Below are 17,691 nucleotides of genomic sequence, written 5' to 3' on the forward strand. Positions count from 1 at the left end.
TCTTCGGTACCTCTGGTACACAGCAGATTACACCTTGGACAAAATCACCTACAATGAAAGAAAGGTGCCTAATGTACAATCCAACACAAATTGGCAATGTAATACAAAGCATCACATCTCAGCACAAGGTTAGTTTGTTAAGATGCGTGACCCTCAACTGTCAAATAAGCAAATGCTTCTAATCTATGTTGAGCTCTGCCATGCATGAACATGAAGTTTCACTGATCTTAGCACAAATTTGAAGAAAATCCCATGAAGGCGATTGTGCCAAATCAGCTAATTATCCCACCTGACATTTCAATCAAACTTGCTTCCATGGTATGCAAGTCAGGCACATTGCCCGCTTCTTAGATTCAGATCTTAAACATGTTCATGGCTTTATAAAAGTGTGGGCCTTCTGATGCATTTTAGCTAACACACATTCTAAGTGAAGTTTAGGCAGAGAGAACACCGTGCAAACCAACCTAGCAACAGGAGGCTTACCATGTTCAGTCAAGTACCTACTTTATAAATCTGGCTACTAGACTAATGTAACATTTTGAATACATGCCACTATTACTGAAATTACAGTAAAACCTGTATAATCCATCTTGGACAGGATTAGGCAGTGTGCTGAATTACAGTTACTGTAATGCAGTAGTCACCACATATAGCATCACCTCCTTAGCGAACAACCTTGTGGTGAAACAATTTTCCCATTGTTTGCTCTGCCTAAAGGAACTTCACTTAAAAGAACACCTTTTTGGCACTGATAGCGATTCACTGCTAACAGTTTCAATACTTATACAGGTTTTCGATGTTTTGCGTTTAACTAGACATCTTTTACTTTCAAAATGTTTGAAACAGTTTGCCTAGTGATTTTGAATGTTATACTTACTGTAGCTCTTTTTGTGATTGTTTTGTTAAACACTTTTTTGATAAGCACACATTTTCTTTCAAGGAGATAGCTCCTTGTGTGGATGTTTAAACATTTTATTTGCTATTCAACAGCTGTACTATTCAGAATGGCACCAGCGGGATATGTGAGTCTTTTGTATTCTTAAAGAAAATAATTAACAAATTTAGAGGGTATGGATTAGACAGGTTTTACTGTAGTTGATTTGATCTTATCGAATCCATTTTACTATATTTCATTTAAGCAATACAGGGCATTGAATAAATCATGTTATGACAAACTCTGGAGGACAACACACTAATAATGGCATATTCTGACAATGGAGTGTGTAGGTCAGGGGGCCCTAATGTGTCAGTATACAGCAGCCTGTTTGTTCACCTTCCCCTTCTTCAGGTTATTGCACAGCTCCCTGTCCTGAAGGAATTTTTCCATTTCAGCTTTCACCAACACCTTACGCACGTTGATCACCTCCTCTATGGTCAAAGCAAGACTCTCCACAGGATGGCTGAACTCCTCCTGGAAAGAGAAAACAGCTTTGAATCAGAACTCGGGGAAGAATCTCTACTTCTTGAAGGCAGGTGCCCAGACAACACTCAAGGGGTCTATCTTATGATCCAAATACTGCTGTCCTAAACCCAAAAACCTGCTCCAATGCGAAACCACCAGAATCAAACTCTTCTCCTGGTCTACAAAGTTACTATGTTCTACTTACTATCAAATTGATCCAATAATACCTCTGACCAGATCCCAAAGTGCTTTGTCATTTAATTACTTTTAATTTAATTAATGACAGATGGCTTGATCAGATTAGTTATTGGTCTTTTTAAATCAAAAATCATCAGGAAACTCAAATACCTTTATTACACTGTGTGTGGTCACATTTTGAAAAACTCATCTGAGAATGGCAATTAAGTGGCTTCAACACATGTACATTGCACGTTGAGATAATTGACTGAAGTTAGCAGGAAATATGGTGTGAAACGTCACAGGGTGCTGAAAATATATATGTACAATTGTACAGTCTCATGCCCAAGCAAAAGACAATGAGGTTTTGCCTCCAGATTCTGATACTCCACACATTAGACCCATCCAAGCTTGTCCAGTAAGCTAACTGATCTCAAAACTTGGGTCAAATTGGGTCAAAGGATCTAAATGATTCTGCCTCAACATGACTAGGTAGCCCATTCCATATCCTCACCACTGTGTGAAATGTCTCCTTCCCTCTGTCTACCTCCACTTAATTTTCAACTGTGTCCTCTGGTCCTGGTTTCTGTAACTCACTTAAAGTATTGGTTAGGGTTAACTATGTCAACTCATTAATATTTTAAAGACTTCAGATAATGCTCTCCTCCTTAACTCCTCTTTGTTCCAGGCTAAATAGATTCACCATTTGTTTAGCCTATGTAGCTCAGTCCTTTAAGCCCTGGGATTGGTCTGGTTGTTCTTTCTTGAACTCTGTTCCTTTGGTACTGTGGTGACCAGAACTGGAAAGGTCAATGATGGAACACAAAAACATTACCCACCATCCACTGGTTCATGGAGCTGTGTTTGGACAAAGAACTGCATTCTCTCTCTGACCTCTCCTTCACTGAGCTAAGGGAGCTTCTCCCAGGGGAGAATGCCGCTGATCCCTTGGCTGCCAGACCACGAGCAGGGAAAGAAGCTGTGAACACACAAAACACACAGCCGCTCCCTTAGAAATGCTGACTGAGTGGAACAGGAAAGTTCATTTGGCAGAAGTGAAGCAACAAATATGTGCTCGGTATGCATGAACAGTGGCATACCAGTATTAACTGAAAGTGAAACAATAATTTGAATTATGGAAAGAAAATTTCAGACCTTTTATTTCTACAGATCCCTTTGTTACTTGAGCATTCAACTACATCACCATAGTTACTGGGTGTTTTTCCCTCATTAACTCCAATCTCAAGCCTGCTTTTGGAACCTCTGATATCCTGTTTTCTCCTTAAGCCAAATTATACTAGCCCTTGTCACCAAATAGACTATTATATATCATATTCCAACCTGGATAACAAAGGTGATGCAAATAACAGAAGAAATTTGAAACAGATGTCTTCATATTGCTTCCAAACCCCTGTTTGCATGATGTGTAGCTTTCAAGCCATAAAATGCAAGACCTACAGTACATATGAATTTGCAATGCAATCAACATTTTAAAAAAATTAGCTCTGGTTGACTATTTTAATGACAAAACAGTGCAAGATCTTGGGGGTTGACTTATTTGCATCAAATACAATCAAATAAAGAGGTCTGTGCTTTGAGCTGAAGCATTTATATCTGGTAGCTGCTCCAGCTCTATGGAGGAAAGCAGCAGCTAGAAGCAGTGAGGAGCACAGACTGACCTCTGTAGTGAATTGCATCCCTGGTTGAGAGGCCCACGCTGCCAGAGCGCGTCCGCTCCACTCTCCCAGCCAGGTGTGCCGATGCAGACTGTGACTGTGCCATCTCGCTCTGCAGCTGGGCCAGGTCTCGCTCAGAGAAGGAGTGGTCGCGCTGCAGAGGCACCGGCGAACTCTCTACCCTCCTCATCTCCCCGTTCGGAGACTCTTCTTCCTGGAACGCAACGAAGGAAATGAAAACACACCTCAGAGCAATGCGGCTGCTCATTGCCACTCCAGCAAGGATGGGGAAAAAAAATTAATATGTTAGAGGATGGAGACAGTGAGAACCACACGTTAGAATCACTGGCAGTATTGTATTCCAGAGCTAATTCCCATTCCCATTCAAAAAACACACACTTATTGTAACAAAAAATGTTTTCTCTCTAATCACTGTATCCCTGATCATGCTGATGCACGTCTTGTGGTTATTTGCAGGTTATTTTTTTAATGCATGTATAACATATGTAGATGTTTCACAGAATATTACACAACATTGTGCTTCCTGGTAACTAGCCACTTCCTGTGCTACAGGTCAAGTATTTGGACTGCAGCAAGATTGCTGGGAGCAACGGTTCAGTTCTTACGTGAAGTAGTAAGTAAAACAGATTGACATTTTGGCATCCACTTTTCTTGTGGCAAGTAAGGTTGATTCTTATTTACTGTAAAACTGATGAAAATAAATGCCAGCTATATATAACTGAAAAGACGCTCACCACAAGAAAAAAGGTAGCAGTGATAATGCTAGTCCCATTCTTTCAGCCAGTAACATACCTTGACCGTGCAGACCCTGCCCAAGGAAGTAAAGCAGTAACAGACTTCCTGGATGGCAAACTGAAAACTTTATTTAAAATCCACCATGTTTTAAAATAAAAATACTAGTTTGCTATGACACGTGTTTCTTTCAAAACTACACATCTGAAATCTATGTAGTTAATGTACGTGGAACATGGGGAAGATTTATGGAATTATTTTGTTAGCTACAATTAATTTTATATACTCTCATTTTTATAAAAACAAAATAAAATAAAAAGCTATCCCATTGTCTCCATGTAAACTGAGCAAAGGTGACACTCCTACAATCCAGGCATAACAGAATTACTTTCACACCACGCTGGGTGGAACCTCAGATCTACAGATCCACAATAAGGTTTTGAAATGGCAGTGCTGCTCGGCTGTCATCTTGCTAATTCATTTCAGTCAGGAGTGCTGACACTTATTTAAAATTAGCTGTGCTTTTGCCAAAATCTAATTAAAAACGACCTCCGCTTTGAAATAGCCAGCTGCAGTCTGTAGAACGGGTCACCATAACAACCTGCATGTTCCACCATGCCGCTGCAAAAATTCATTATTCATGGTTTTAAGATGCAAGCAATAATAGCAACAAAAAATATCTCAAAAGATACACTGTTGAACAATATATCTTTAAATAAAATGTGTTCAAATTTAGGACAGAGGATAGAAGACTATTCTCTTACTCAAGTGGGTTACCTTGCCATGTTGTTGAGGCTCATTGTGATCTTTTTAGTGCCAAACTTGATAAGTTTTGATTAAGCCTGAGATACTAACCATCTACTTGGAACCCAGGCCTATATTTATCATTGGTGCGCGAAGTATTCCCTTCTAAACTGTGCGCAGGCACATTCCAACAGAAACCATGTGATTTATCAACACAGAGGTCTGCGTGAGAATGTTTGTAGACTCACGCACACTCTGGATCGTTTCCTTGTGTTAGAATGATGGTCCTGCAAGATAAGATCAAACTCCTATTAAAAACTGGCTAAAGATCTGCAAACAGTGCTATATGTAAAATAACAACGTTCTCGTTAGGTTTATGTTATTGAGCATAAATTCAATTGCTGAAATTGCTATGTTTGTGTCATATAATTATTTCATAAATGATTGCAGTTATATGCGATTATTAATATTGTTATAAATATTTCAGCCATAGTATGATATAATGTTGGTTATCACCACCATGATTATTACTTAATAAGCAATTGGTCATGTTTTTGTTTCAGTTGTGCACTGGTAATTACAGAAGACGTTCATAATTTGAAAATGGCTGATCTCACACTTGTGGAAGACCTTGCTAATGCTGCTTTTCGACAAGAGTTTCGGAATCGATACGATTTATTCATAGCAAGTATAAAATAACTTTTCCAAAGGCAGTCCTAATGGAATTGTGTGAGATGTTCGGTCCTAGGTTGCTCAGACCAACCAAGTGCACACGTCCTATCCTGGACATATTAAAATTCCGTCTACTATTGGCTTTTGAGCCACTGGCCCAAAAGGCAAATCCGAGACATAACTGGCATTTCACGAGCCTCTTGGAGAACTGATGTCTGGGGTTTTGGACTCGATCACTTCACACTGTTCTCGGTACATTGAATTTTCTTACAAGGAAGAATAGCAGACTGGAGTAAAAATGGATTTTCATTCAATTGCTGGGTTCCCGAATACGATCGGTGCGACTGTTCTCGTGTAACAATAAAAAGCACCAAGAGTGAATTAATTACATTTTGTGGACAGAAAACATTCAATTAATGTGCCATTTATATCTGCTGCCTTTCTTCGTCTACTAAATGTTGGGGCAAAATGGCAGCAGTGAGGACACTCACCTAGAAAACAGAGCAGTGACAGGCGGCTAGATTTACCATGGTTGGCTACGTAGGGGCATTTTAAATGCAAATTTCCTTGTGCGAACACCTTTAGTAACATTGAGATTTAATAACACCTCTTAGAAACATGCATACGAGTGCCTTATGATTGATAAATCAGGTTTTAATTATTATGCATGTGACAATTCAAAAAACATCGAGTACGAACAAATCAAGTCATTTATTCATGCACGAATGATAAATATACGCCCTGATGAGCACTGATGGGCTTAATGATCTCCTCTTGTTCGTAACGATGTTATTCTTGTGGACAGCTCGAGTTAAACGCGATTTGTACAGTGGGTTGCCCTGCTTTCTCTTCTTACCTCAGAAATATTCAACTCCTCCATCTCAGCCAGGGTCGGGGCCTTGAGCAGAACCCGGGGGCGTTGTGGGGGGGCTCTGGCAGCACCCTCTGGCATGGAGAGGTCAATGCAAGAGGTGGATGTTACATCACTGGAGCAGGCCTGGACAATGCAGGGCAGGGATCCACAGTCTAGGGAGAGACACAGTACAATACAGTTTTATACACAGTAGCTCCGCAGTGTTGATGACAAAAAGATCAGTCGTATATTAATCGAAGCGAAACAGTAGAATATATATATAGTGGTACAAGAGATGTAGCCAAGGAGCAGGTCTAGAAGAGCCTTTTAAGTAAAAAGTCAGATTTACAGATCTTTTTATTTGCTGCCAATAGAACAGAATTGCAATAATCAATATGTCGTTCTGAATTCTAGCAATATTCTTGAGATGGAAGCAAAATGTTTTAGTATAAATGTGTGTATCACACAACATCTCGGCATCACCCCCAAATGCCTACTGTCGCTGCAGATTTAAGTTCAATGGTTGCCAATGAAACAAAACATGGATTCCACCAACTATCAAATCACATGGTCAGTGTTGTATAGAAAGGTGAGGCTTCCCAGCAGCTCAATACCCTTACTGTTGCTGTATTGGACAACGTGCTGGAGGTTAATGGGCATGGCCAGAAGATCACTCTTTCCTAACCCTAACCTTCAAGATCTTTCTATGGCGAATAAAAGTTGTTATAACTGTAACAAATGTATGTTAAACGTTTTGACTGTGGAATTTTCCATATGCAAAACATAGTATCTATACATGTGTAAACCTGAACACACACATTAAGAACCCAGTGATTCGTTAGAGTGCGTACTTCTCCTGTTCTGGCAGGGGGACTCCACTGGTCGCAGCTTCCTCTCTTGCTTGATTCCTGCCAGGATTTTGTCATGGAGGGTGTGCTCCTTCTCAGGCAGTGGCCGAAGTCTCCTTTCAGACACCTAAGAATATTCAATATACATAGGTTAGCTATTTTTGTTCAGCCAGCCACCTGACTGACTGGCCTGACTCGACAAGGTTAAATTATAAAGCTGTATGAAATGTCACAGCTATAATGGCCATCGTTAATTGTACAATAAACCAATCAGAACAACAAGTCCCTTATTATTTTGAAACCAATATGAAGCCCATTTCTCCTACTACAAGTCTGATAGAAGTACGCCCTAACCACTTCATGTTTTACATGAAACAAGACATCTCATAGTTCCTTATGTACATGGAGTCCCAATTCAACACTGTGCTGTGGCAGGAGAAATCGTTTTCATACGAGTCAGCTTTGGCCCTGGATTTATAGGCATACATGTAAATCGTACTATTAAAAAACTATTAAAATAAAGAACATTACCTATAAAGAAGATGGCAATGACTTGGCTTAGAAGGCTAGCCAAGCACCCGACAAACAGCAAAGAAATCAGAATGCTAGGGAAACAGAAGCAGAGAGGGGAGAAAAAAAACCCAAAAAACAAAATGCAAACACACTGTGAAAGACCCAGGCAAGACAAGCAAAGCTATAAAATCATAAAGTTAAGATATGAGGACAGAGTGAAAAAAATATATATATATATATATATATATATATATATATATATATATATATATATATATATATATACACACACACACACACACACACACACACACACAAACAAAAAAGACACCATTTTATATATATATATATATATACACACACACACATATATATATACACACATACACACACACACACACACACGTATATATATATAAATATATATATATATATATATATATATATATATATATATATATATATATATATATATAAATGGTCTAATCTTTGTTTTATTGTCTGCTTGTGAAGGAAATGGAATCATCACCTTACTAAAGAGATATGTCACCAGCAGGAAGTAAATAATACCAGACAGGGTTAATGAAATGGGTTCAAGTCACATACACGGTCCTCTCACCGGTTTTAATGGCGGTCGAGATCTGATGAAATCCAGGATGAGTTCGTGAGCGTCCTTCTTTACCCGCTTTGTGATGGTACCATCAACCTAGGGAAAGCATTTCGATTAGGAGCGTTTGATAAACTGGTATGAAGCCATTGACACGACAGCCACAAGCCACACAGTGTGCAGACTGTAGATTAATTGTGTTCAAAAGTAAAGCATGAAGAGATCACAGTAAAACCTGTCTAATCCAGCCCCTCTACAAGCCTGTGTATTTCGGTATATTTAGGTCCCAGACAAATCCCTATTGAAATTAATGGTGCGATACCCTCCAGTCTAGTGTATTGTGGAACCTGACAAGATTTGTAAGCGTTGCCTGCTTAAAATCAATGTAAATTTGACAGTGCAGTTCGGCACCAATCAATTATGTTATGTAAATATATGCACGTGTATCTACAGTAGAATCCTTTTTTATCTAAATTAATCTAAATGAATATAATCCTTCAATTACAGGGTACACTTGGACACTATGTCTGCTGTATATACTGCAATGGAGTTTAAGATGTTTGTCAATCAGATTAATTAGTGCTGGTTCAAATATTCAAACTAACATTGCTTGAAACATACCCATGGACTAAAAAAAAAAAATCATACTGGTTTGTATTTTGACAAAAGACTATTTTACTTTATAATTAACAAGGGTAGCCTTGAAAAGAGATTACAACACACTGTCACTTGAAAATGATTAATAAACAAACTGACTAAACAATCTGTTACTTTCCATTAATTATAATTGTTTTCTTTTTTAACACCATCAGTATACCTCCATATGAAACTGAACTCCTTAGAAGCCTAATTGTGCAATAAAACAATTAATATCCTACAAATGTCGTTATTAATAAACCATGAGCTTGTTTATACGCATTTTACTCAATAGCACAATTTTGCAGTGCAACGCTTAAAGCAGCTTGACTCTGGCCCCAGGTTGCTGAGCTGTTCCACTAGACGGGAGGGTGGAGCAGTGTCTTACCGTGACCTTGCGCAGTTTGAAATTGTGGGCGCGGATGTCTTGCATGAGCATCTCGAAGGGGGTGAGCTCAAACTCGGTAGGCAGCGGGTCAAACTTCTGGTCCTGAACCTTCTTCAGCTTGACACCATTCCGCAGGTCTCGCATCAACTGCACCCAGAGCCGCGTCTGTCAGGGGGCACAGGGGCAAAGAGGTGTTGAAAATTAGTCAGAGCATGCTTCATGACCAAGACTCCTAGGAGCTCTGAAACCCAATATGTGTGTTTGAATTCACAAGGTGTATTCCAGAGGTGTTACCGGCACATTATACAATACATCTGAATGCAGCCTTATCAACGAATTCTCTTGTGTGATGAAATTATTTTAGTTGCACTTCCTAAAAGTTTTAATACATTTCAACAGGAGTGTACATTGTCTTGGTATTGGTATTGGTACTACAAAAGTTGTTCAATCTAGTTAATCTAGACAATATGCACATGTGCAAAATCTAAAACTAACAAAATAACACACAAAATGTAGTTGGATATTACGACAGAATGCAAGACCATTTAGTCAGGGAATTTCTTAAGCACAATTAGTGTTGTTCTTGAGTCATTTGCTTCTTTTCATTTGTCTAGGACTAGTTGTCCTACCTGCATTTCCCTTTACAGACATGCACTTGATTTAGCAAGAGTGTTTAGAGCCCTTTTCTTGAGGTAAGGTGATTAATTGAGAGTCCCTGAATTGATTGCTAATCCATAATTGAATAATTGAGCTAAAATAAAATCAGATATTGCTGGGAAGAGTGAAGAAGAGTCTCAGGCGTTAGATTGGACGCCTTCATGTAGGACTAAAGTTACTCTTTGTATAAGACACACCCTCTGGATTATGGGAAATGGTTAAATCTCCAGTGTAAAAAAAATAGTTGAACCAATTAAACTTCCACCCAGACCCTGAAGTAGTTCATTCTATAATTGTACCTGTTAAACCTGGAGAGGAATGGCCTTGCGGGACTGTGATTGGACACCCCTGTTCTACATGAACTAATCCAAGTTGTTTGGATTTATTCCTAAAGATAATGCCTATGCTGTTGAAACACTTACAAGTGCATTAACAATTCCTAAGCCTGCATCCAGTTATTCTTACCCAGTCTGTGTGCCCGAGGTTGTCTAACTCAGCTGTGGATCCAGTGTCAGGTTTCTCCTCCGCTCGGATCTTGCTCAGCATCTGAAAGCGTTACACACACACATTACCCAACTGTTCTGGTGCATACAGTATATATTAAAGCAGACCATTCTGTTTGAAATCTTTATGTATTCCCAGCAATAGCGGGGGGGGGGGGAGATTACTTGAACATGAAGTCTAATATAGTCATTGTAAAAACTGGCAACCTTTAAACATACAGGCACATTGATTTTTTTGTTTTATTATAAAACATATTTTAAAACAGAGGAGCATATTTGGAAATTCCAGATGAAACTAATTTTGATAAAAGTACCATTTTTGGGTGAACATCCTATATATGTTTATATATTTTTCACACTGTCTTTGTAATGGAAGCTCATCGTGCTTTAAATGAAGTGAATGGCAATCTTGTAGTTTCCACGTGTGTTGAGGATGTATTGTTGAGTTAGTGTGGATAGAGTATTACATTACAACTCAGTTCAGAGCAGACCTAGCAGGAGCCAGATTGCTCAGATTGCAGGCACCTGATTGTTTTAGTAACTTCTCAAAAAGGTAGCTCTAAAATGACCATGTCAACAAGAATCAGGCTAACATTGCTAAAAATTACTACTGCCGCATTGCAAAATATTTAGACTGTATTAGGATCAAATTTGCTACCTGCACAAGGTCTGTGTAACCTAGCAACAGGTTTTTCACCTTCATTACTGCTGAAGTGTGGAGGCTGTTGGGTGCAGAACAAAGTGAATCACAGTGCTGTGCAGTAGGAAGACTGAACAGGCCTTAATGGAAATGTTGGCCAGGTTGTTGTCAATATAATCACATTTTCTGCCACTCTATTATTATACCTCTGCTAGCTCGGGCAATGCAGCTTCTCCTGCTCACTTGGTAGACATGTCATATACAAACCAGGGGGATTACGGCTTAAATTCAACCTTCTTCTAATAAGTCATCACAAGTGTTGATGAGATTTCTTCACAACTGAAGTATTTGTAAAAAAAATCATGAAACACTGGGTTTGGCTTTCCTCATACTTTGTAAAGCAGGAAGACTAGAAGAGGCGAGCTCTTTATCACCCTCTAGCTCTTCCCTGTCTGAAAGGTTTTGCACATGTATAGCAAACCTAAAGGACATGTGACACCATTGTGACTTATTATTATAATAATAATAATAATAATAATAATAATAATAATAATAATAATAATAATAATAATAATAATAATAATATTATTATTATTATTTTTATTTATTATTATTATTATTATTATAATTATATGTCTAAAGTTGAAGGAAGAACAAATGACCTAATAATCCTGTAATTTGCATCTGCTCTAATGCATTGCACACAAATACCTATTTTCCTGTTTAGCATTCTGCCATCACCAGTGAATAAGCAATCCTTTAGTCTTCTATCTATTTAATTGGTTTTGAGTTGTCCATATTTACTTTGTTTATCTATATATCTGTTACTTTATTTCTTTTTTATAGATCTGTTACTCTTAAGAGTTTTAATCCACTTGTTTTTTCACAGGCTTTAGGAGGTGGGAGAATACACAATTAATCCAGGCTATGTCAACGAATCCAGAAGGCCAAATGACAAAACAAGACTCAATGGTGAAAACATTACATAATTCATAAACAAGTGTTGTGTAATGGGTGTACAAACTGCTTAAAGTTCTCTTTGTACTTTTCAGACAAATTAACTTTTATTGCAGATTACTTTAACAGGTCGGATTGGTCTACCACAATTAGATTGCACACTTTTATTGTAAAAAAACAAAACAAAATGAACACAGAAAGGTTTGAATTTCCTCATACTTTAAGCAGGAAGACTAGAATGTGCCAGCTCTTTACCACCCTCTAACCCTTCCCAGTCTGAGAGGTAAGTACTTGTTTATCTCGGCACATAGCATTCACACCTAATGGAGATGTGAAATTCACTGTGACTTATTATGATGAAATGTCTTTCGTACAAGGAAGAGCACATTACCTAATAATGATTTGCACGCAGTTCTGTCTCCATGGAATGCCCCATTTAAACATGGCAAACTTGTTTGATGTGCAGTTTAAAAGGATATGTGAACTTGCTTAGGCCTTCGCCAGCTTTTTGCTCTAATCTGGCTGTTTTAACCCCCAAGTCAGCGCTCTATCCACCTTGGATTAGCGCTGACCTAAATGCAGTCAGCTTTCTAGACTTGCCAAGGCTTCCTGACTATGGGTCAGTATTCCAGTTAAAAACATCTGTACTGTGATTTGGACTATTGTACACAAAAACATTTCCCCACAAAAAAGCTATATATGACTTAATGTAGAAGAAAATATCTGGTCAAAATCCAGGTAAGATTAAACTTCTGCACCAACATTGTGGAGTGACAATAATAGTGGGTTTCACAGACCTGGATTTGCACCAATCTTGGACTATTTAGACAGAGCAGTGCTAATCATGGTCTGTTAAAACTAGCAATAAACAACTGAAAGAGAAAGTAGCGGGGTTCCCGAAAAATATAGCGTTACATGTCCCCATGTGTTGCTACATCTGTTTAAATAACGTGCCTGTAATTTTTCTTTTCATTGTTAACATCCTGACAACTTTTTACACTTGACGTTAAAGTCTGTTCAAAGCTCTTTTCAAAATGATCTCTCTAGTGCACTGATAGTGGAAGGATTATTGCCCACATTGTCAAACAGGTAACACAGCAATAACGAGCCATGATGTGGTGCAGAACAGAAAAACCAGAGCACTTCTGTTTTTTTTTTTTTTTTATCACTCTTCCTGCGGTGATTTAGAAGACTGATCTCAAACTCCAGTGCACTACAGAGGCCATTCTGAAAAGAGCTTTGAAACAGACTTCAAAGTTATAAGTGTAAAAAGCTGTACGTGAACGTGACGTGAACAAGGAAAAGAAAAAAAATGACAGGTACGTTATTTATAAATTGTCGGAACCCTGCTACTTATTCTTCAAAGCCATCTGTACCTCCTTGGCGTTCTTGATCTTGATGAGGAAGGTCTGGAGCTCCAAGGTCTCCACAAAGAGGGCTCGGCAGACGGCTTGGTAGTGGGTCTGGGCCTCAGAGGGGTTGGAGAGTCGGGCAGCACACACTGCCATCACCTGGTGGAAGGAGCGCATGGTGCGGGGCGGGACCTCTGACTCAGGCTCCTCCTCTTCCTCCTGCCCGCTGTAGCCCTCGTCTGCCGTGCCGCTGCTGCCCCCCTCGCTATCCCCGTTGGCCATGAGGTCGATAAGCTGCTCCAGCTGGGGGCTCAGCTCCCGCTCCTCGCTCTCGTCCAGGCCCCAGTCCAGCGCACGGTAGATGGCGAAGCCCAGGGACTGCACAATCTACAGGGGGAATAAAATATTTAATTAAAATCCAACAAAATGATAATGTGTGTGTGGATAGTCTTGAATCAACACACAGGATGAACTGCTATAACATAGCATAGTTTGTAATACAACAATCCGTGCCTAGGTAAATTACATGTGTAGCTCTTTGAAGTCCCCAGGTTAAGAAACAATACATTTTTTTGTTTTTTTTAAATCTCAATATTCAGATATTTTTAGTCTAATTAACCTTTTTCTCCAGCCACATCAGGTAAAAAGGGATTATCTTAAACGTGACCCTTAAAAATGGTGCCACCATCTGTCCTAAAGTGTACAAAAAGATACCACTATCCTACAACAATTATTTGGGAGTTCAATTTACAGCCAAATACAGGAATTCCTAGATTTGCATTAGAAACAGTAAACAAATTCAATAAAAGTAGACAGTTCTATAAAACCACTCAGGCCTCGCAAACATCCAATATCTCACCAAGATCCATTATCTAGCTTCTATATTTATTTACTTATTTAAGTCATATGTTATCATTGTGTTTACCCTTCACATTGCCTAGCAAAAACGTACAGCCTGTACACTGATAAGTATAACTACTAAATAAACACACGCTTTTCCTCTTCGAAATGTAATAGAATCGCTGAAGTGTTTGCTACACACAGGGAATGCATTGGGCTTGCTGTGTGGACAAAGCGCTCAACTTTATTATCACCTAGCTAAGAGGTGGCAATAAACCATGAAGGAGGATACACACAGTACTCTGTAGACTACATTTTCAAATAAAAAAGCACATTTAAAAAAAAATGATATTACGTTACCCTTTCAGCACTAAAGAAAGTGACATATAAAAGTGTTGAAAACAACAGTTATCACAAGTAGAGAAACATGTGTCATTTTAAGTGAATGGCAATCTCGTGGTTTCAGCAGTTGCCATGAACGGAATTTAAATTATTGTCAATCTATGTTATTTCATTACCACTTTCAAAATGACGTAGCATAAAAAATTTAAAAAAGTGGTTTCATACAGATGGCAAACCAGGGCCAGATTCTAATACACAACTCAAACAAGTGCAAATTGTTTTGGAAATACAGTATCAGTTGCAGAACTAAAGGAATATTCGACTATTTAAAGCAGCCTACCAAGGAGTGCCTTATGGTTCAGCAAGCACTTTTTCAAAAAGAATTATCCGAAATGATACTGCAAATTTCCTAATGTAATTGTACTAATGGGAATAGATTGAAATGAGATCATACTTGTTTTACCTTGCTCTCAGCACTTTAAAGGGAACGTAATGCATGGCTGGGCTATTCACACCCTGTTATTATGGAACAAGCAGTTCACAGGAAAAGTAGTACAGCACCTTATACTTTTCTTAGATGAAATATCACAGGACTTTCTTACCATTTTTGGGCTGGAAAATGGCACTACTGATGAGATTACAAAATATTCAATAACATGTTATTTACACAACGACTTCTAGTGAAATGTCCAGACAACAGAACATACTGCAATACCAATGAGACGATTCAAACACAGAAACAATAATGCATATTCCTTTATGTTTTATTACGTTTAAAAGGACACGCAAACCCACAAAGAAAATATAGCGTTTACTGTACAGTACACTCATGATCTGCTCACTTTAGTAACAAACAAGGAATTTTATTTTGGAGTTAAAACAGAATATATTTGTACTACAGCTTTAGCTATTAAAGTAAAATTTAGTTCAACCAGAAACTTATTCGCCCTGCCCCTGACAAATATGTTGGTTTCAGTATTATTTTTTAAATCCTGAAACGTGGGCGTTTCCTTTACGTATTCAAAAGAATGTAGCGTTTTGAGCTTTGTTTATACTAGGGGTGTGTACAGCAGGTATGTTGCATGACGTTTCACTTCTAATGGTTTTAGAAGTGCCGCACCTCAAAATAACCAACCAAATCGTCACATGCGCCATTATACAATTTCAATACAACCAGCTACTACAGATGCATACCTGAGTGTAATTTCCTCCTGTCCTATTTTAAGAAAAAAATTTAAAATTAAAAAATAAAATCCCTGCACCTTCAATCTTAATGCTTACAAACCACTACAAGACATAGAAGAAAACGTTTAAAAGTTTTTCTAATTCACTTGTTTGAAGCAATAAGCTTTTAGAATGATCTAATGTCGCACAGCAATGCCTTATGAAAGGGTACAACAGTAAAAGCATAGTAAAGTGTAATTCTGCACAGTGAAAGCATGGTGACATATAGTTAACAAAATGTGAAACCAAAGTGGTATGGTAAAGCATATTAAACCAGGTAACCCTCTGTGAACTACAGTATGACAAATTCATTACAAAAACCATGGGAATACTGAAATTACAGTGAAAATGTACATAAATGAAAATGAATAATGTGTGCCGTGAACACATCCCATCATCTGCGCTTTTAGATGTTCTCCAGGAAAGGTGCTACTTAAAAATAAAATTGATTGATCTTTCTCAGGTAGGTATTTTTTTCTGGTTTGCTATCTAGTAACAGTATGGGTTGAACATATCAGGGCATACCAACATATCTTTCTCCATCATTCCTGGCGTAGATTACAGGCTAATACGATTCACTGAAGCAAAACAGCGCATTTTACATCAATTCTATTAACCCCTGTCTATTTAAAGGATAGTAAATGTAAGGTTTGCTCTTTCACTGCTCTGTCGACTATTCGGATAAAGGACATCTACATATGAGCAACCAAAACAGAAGAAAAACAAAAGTACCTGAGAAGATACGGTTGAGAGAGTCTCCTGCTGTAATAAACGTGCTGCCCTAACAGGCCTACTGTGAAAAACACATACCACTGCACGTTTTATGTGTGTGTCAGTTGGGTTCAAGGTAATGAATCAATTGTGAAGTCAGCTGTAAAGTTCTGGCATACGAGATTACACATTATTAACAGGAGGGTCTTTTTTTGCAGCACACTGCTGCTGTGTGTCAGAACTGATAGGGTTGATGTGAAGAAAGTTCAAGATCCTCAGCAGGCACGGGGACCACTGTATGGCATGATTAGCCTGGTTTGTCACACTGTCTGAAGCAATACAGTGGGGAGCAACACAGTGGGGAGAGCAACCATTATGCACAGCTAGATCCGTTATCTCAAAAAACGTTCCCTTTTTCTGTTCGTCTTGTTTTATTCATTGTTCGCTAGTTGTGTTGTAAAAACAGACACACAAAAACAGGAACCACAATAAAAGCGTCAAAAGTAAAGATACATTTAACCTTTAACCTGGCATACCTGTGTTGCTTTGCGGTTTTTCCTGAAATTCTAACAGGCATGTAGAGAAGTAGTGTAAATTAGTTTAGCACAATCTGATTCCAAACCTAAGACTTTTTCACACGAGCCTAATATATGCTTTAAAAGACTGTTGCAGTCATTCAGTGGTCTGGATGGGAACATGTTAGTGGTTGTAGAATTAACTTTGTTGTAATGAAACCTATTTTAAGTAAGAAAACAGGTAATAAAAACAGCAAGTGTAAAACTTCACACTATATAACCATTATAGTTATAAATTGGTTTCCAAGTAATGTTTATGAAACTTTTTGTGAATTAATTTAAGCATAACAATACAAACTACCTGGGAAAAAAAAATGCTTTCTAGTAGAAAAAACTGCTTTTTGGGAGCCATTAAAATAGACTATAATTGATTTACTGGCCTCAGTGCAACTGGTAAGAGGTCACAGCACGGCAAACAGAGAAAAACACACTTTTGTCTAGGTCCAATTTATAGGATTGCCATGAAATGCAGGTGGTTTACAAGAACATAGCAATCCAGCTTCTTCACAGCAGTAAGTGGATAGCTTTGTTTGGCCACTGAAAACCAGCTTAGCAAGGTCTCTAATGACAAACACCCTGTCATGTTCCGGTCTTGAAGAGAACCTTGCACTTGATGCTGGG

General features: G+C 38.4%; 1 protein-coding gene across 2 annotated transcripts in view; it reads right to left on the reverse strand.

Annotated features, from left to right (window-relative positions):
* The window catches only part of LOC121325729 (protein spire homolog 2-like), a 31,450-nt gene that overhangs the window by 5,638 nt on the left and 8,121 nt on the right, over positions 1-17,691 (reverse strand). For both annotated transcript variants that reach the window (XM_041268630.1, XM_041268631.1), the window contains exons 3-11: positions 13,403-13,765; positions 10,392-10,472; positions 9,270-9,434; positions 8,258-8,344; positions 7,129-7,252; positions 6,281-6,450; positions 3,259-3,469; positions 2,419-2,558; positions 1,274-1,411 (exon numbers count right to left, since the gene is read on the reverse strand). In XM_041268630.1, the coding sequence (XP_041124564.1) occupies positions 1,274-1,411; positions 2,419-2,558; positions 3,259-3,469; positions 6,281-6,450; positions 7,129-7,252; positions 8,258-8,344; positions 9,270-9,434; positions 10,392-10,472; positions 13,403-13,765 (1,479 nt within the window). The remainder of the gene's footprint in view (positions 1-1,273; positions 1,412-2,418; positions 2,559-3,258; positions 3,470-6,280; positions 6,451-7,128; positions 7,253-8,257; positions 8,345-9,269; positions 9,435-10,391; positions 10,473-13,402; positions 13,766-17,691) is intronic.

The sequence above is a fragment of the Polyodon spathula genome, chromosome 13 (genome assembly GCF_017654505.1).
Source record: "Polyodon spathula isolate WHYD16114869_AA chromosome 13, ASM1765450v1, whole genome shotgun sequence".
NCBI lineage: Eukaryota > Metazoa > Chordata > Actinopteri > Acipenseriformes > Polyodontidae > Polyodon > Polyodon spathula.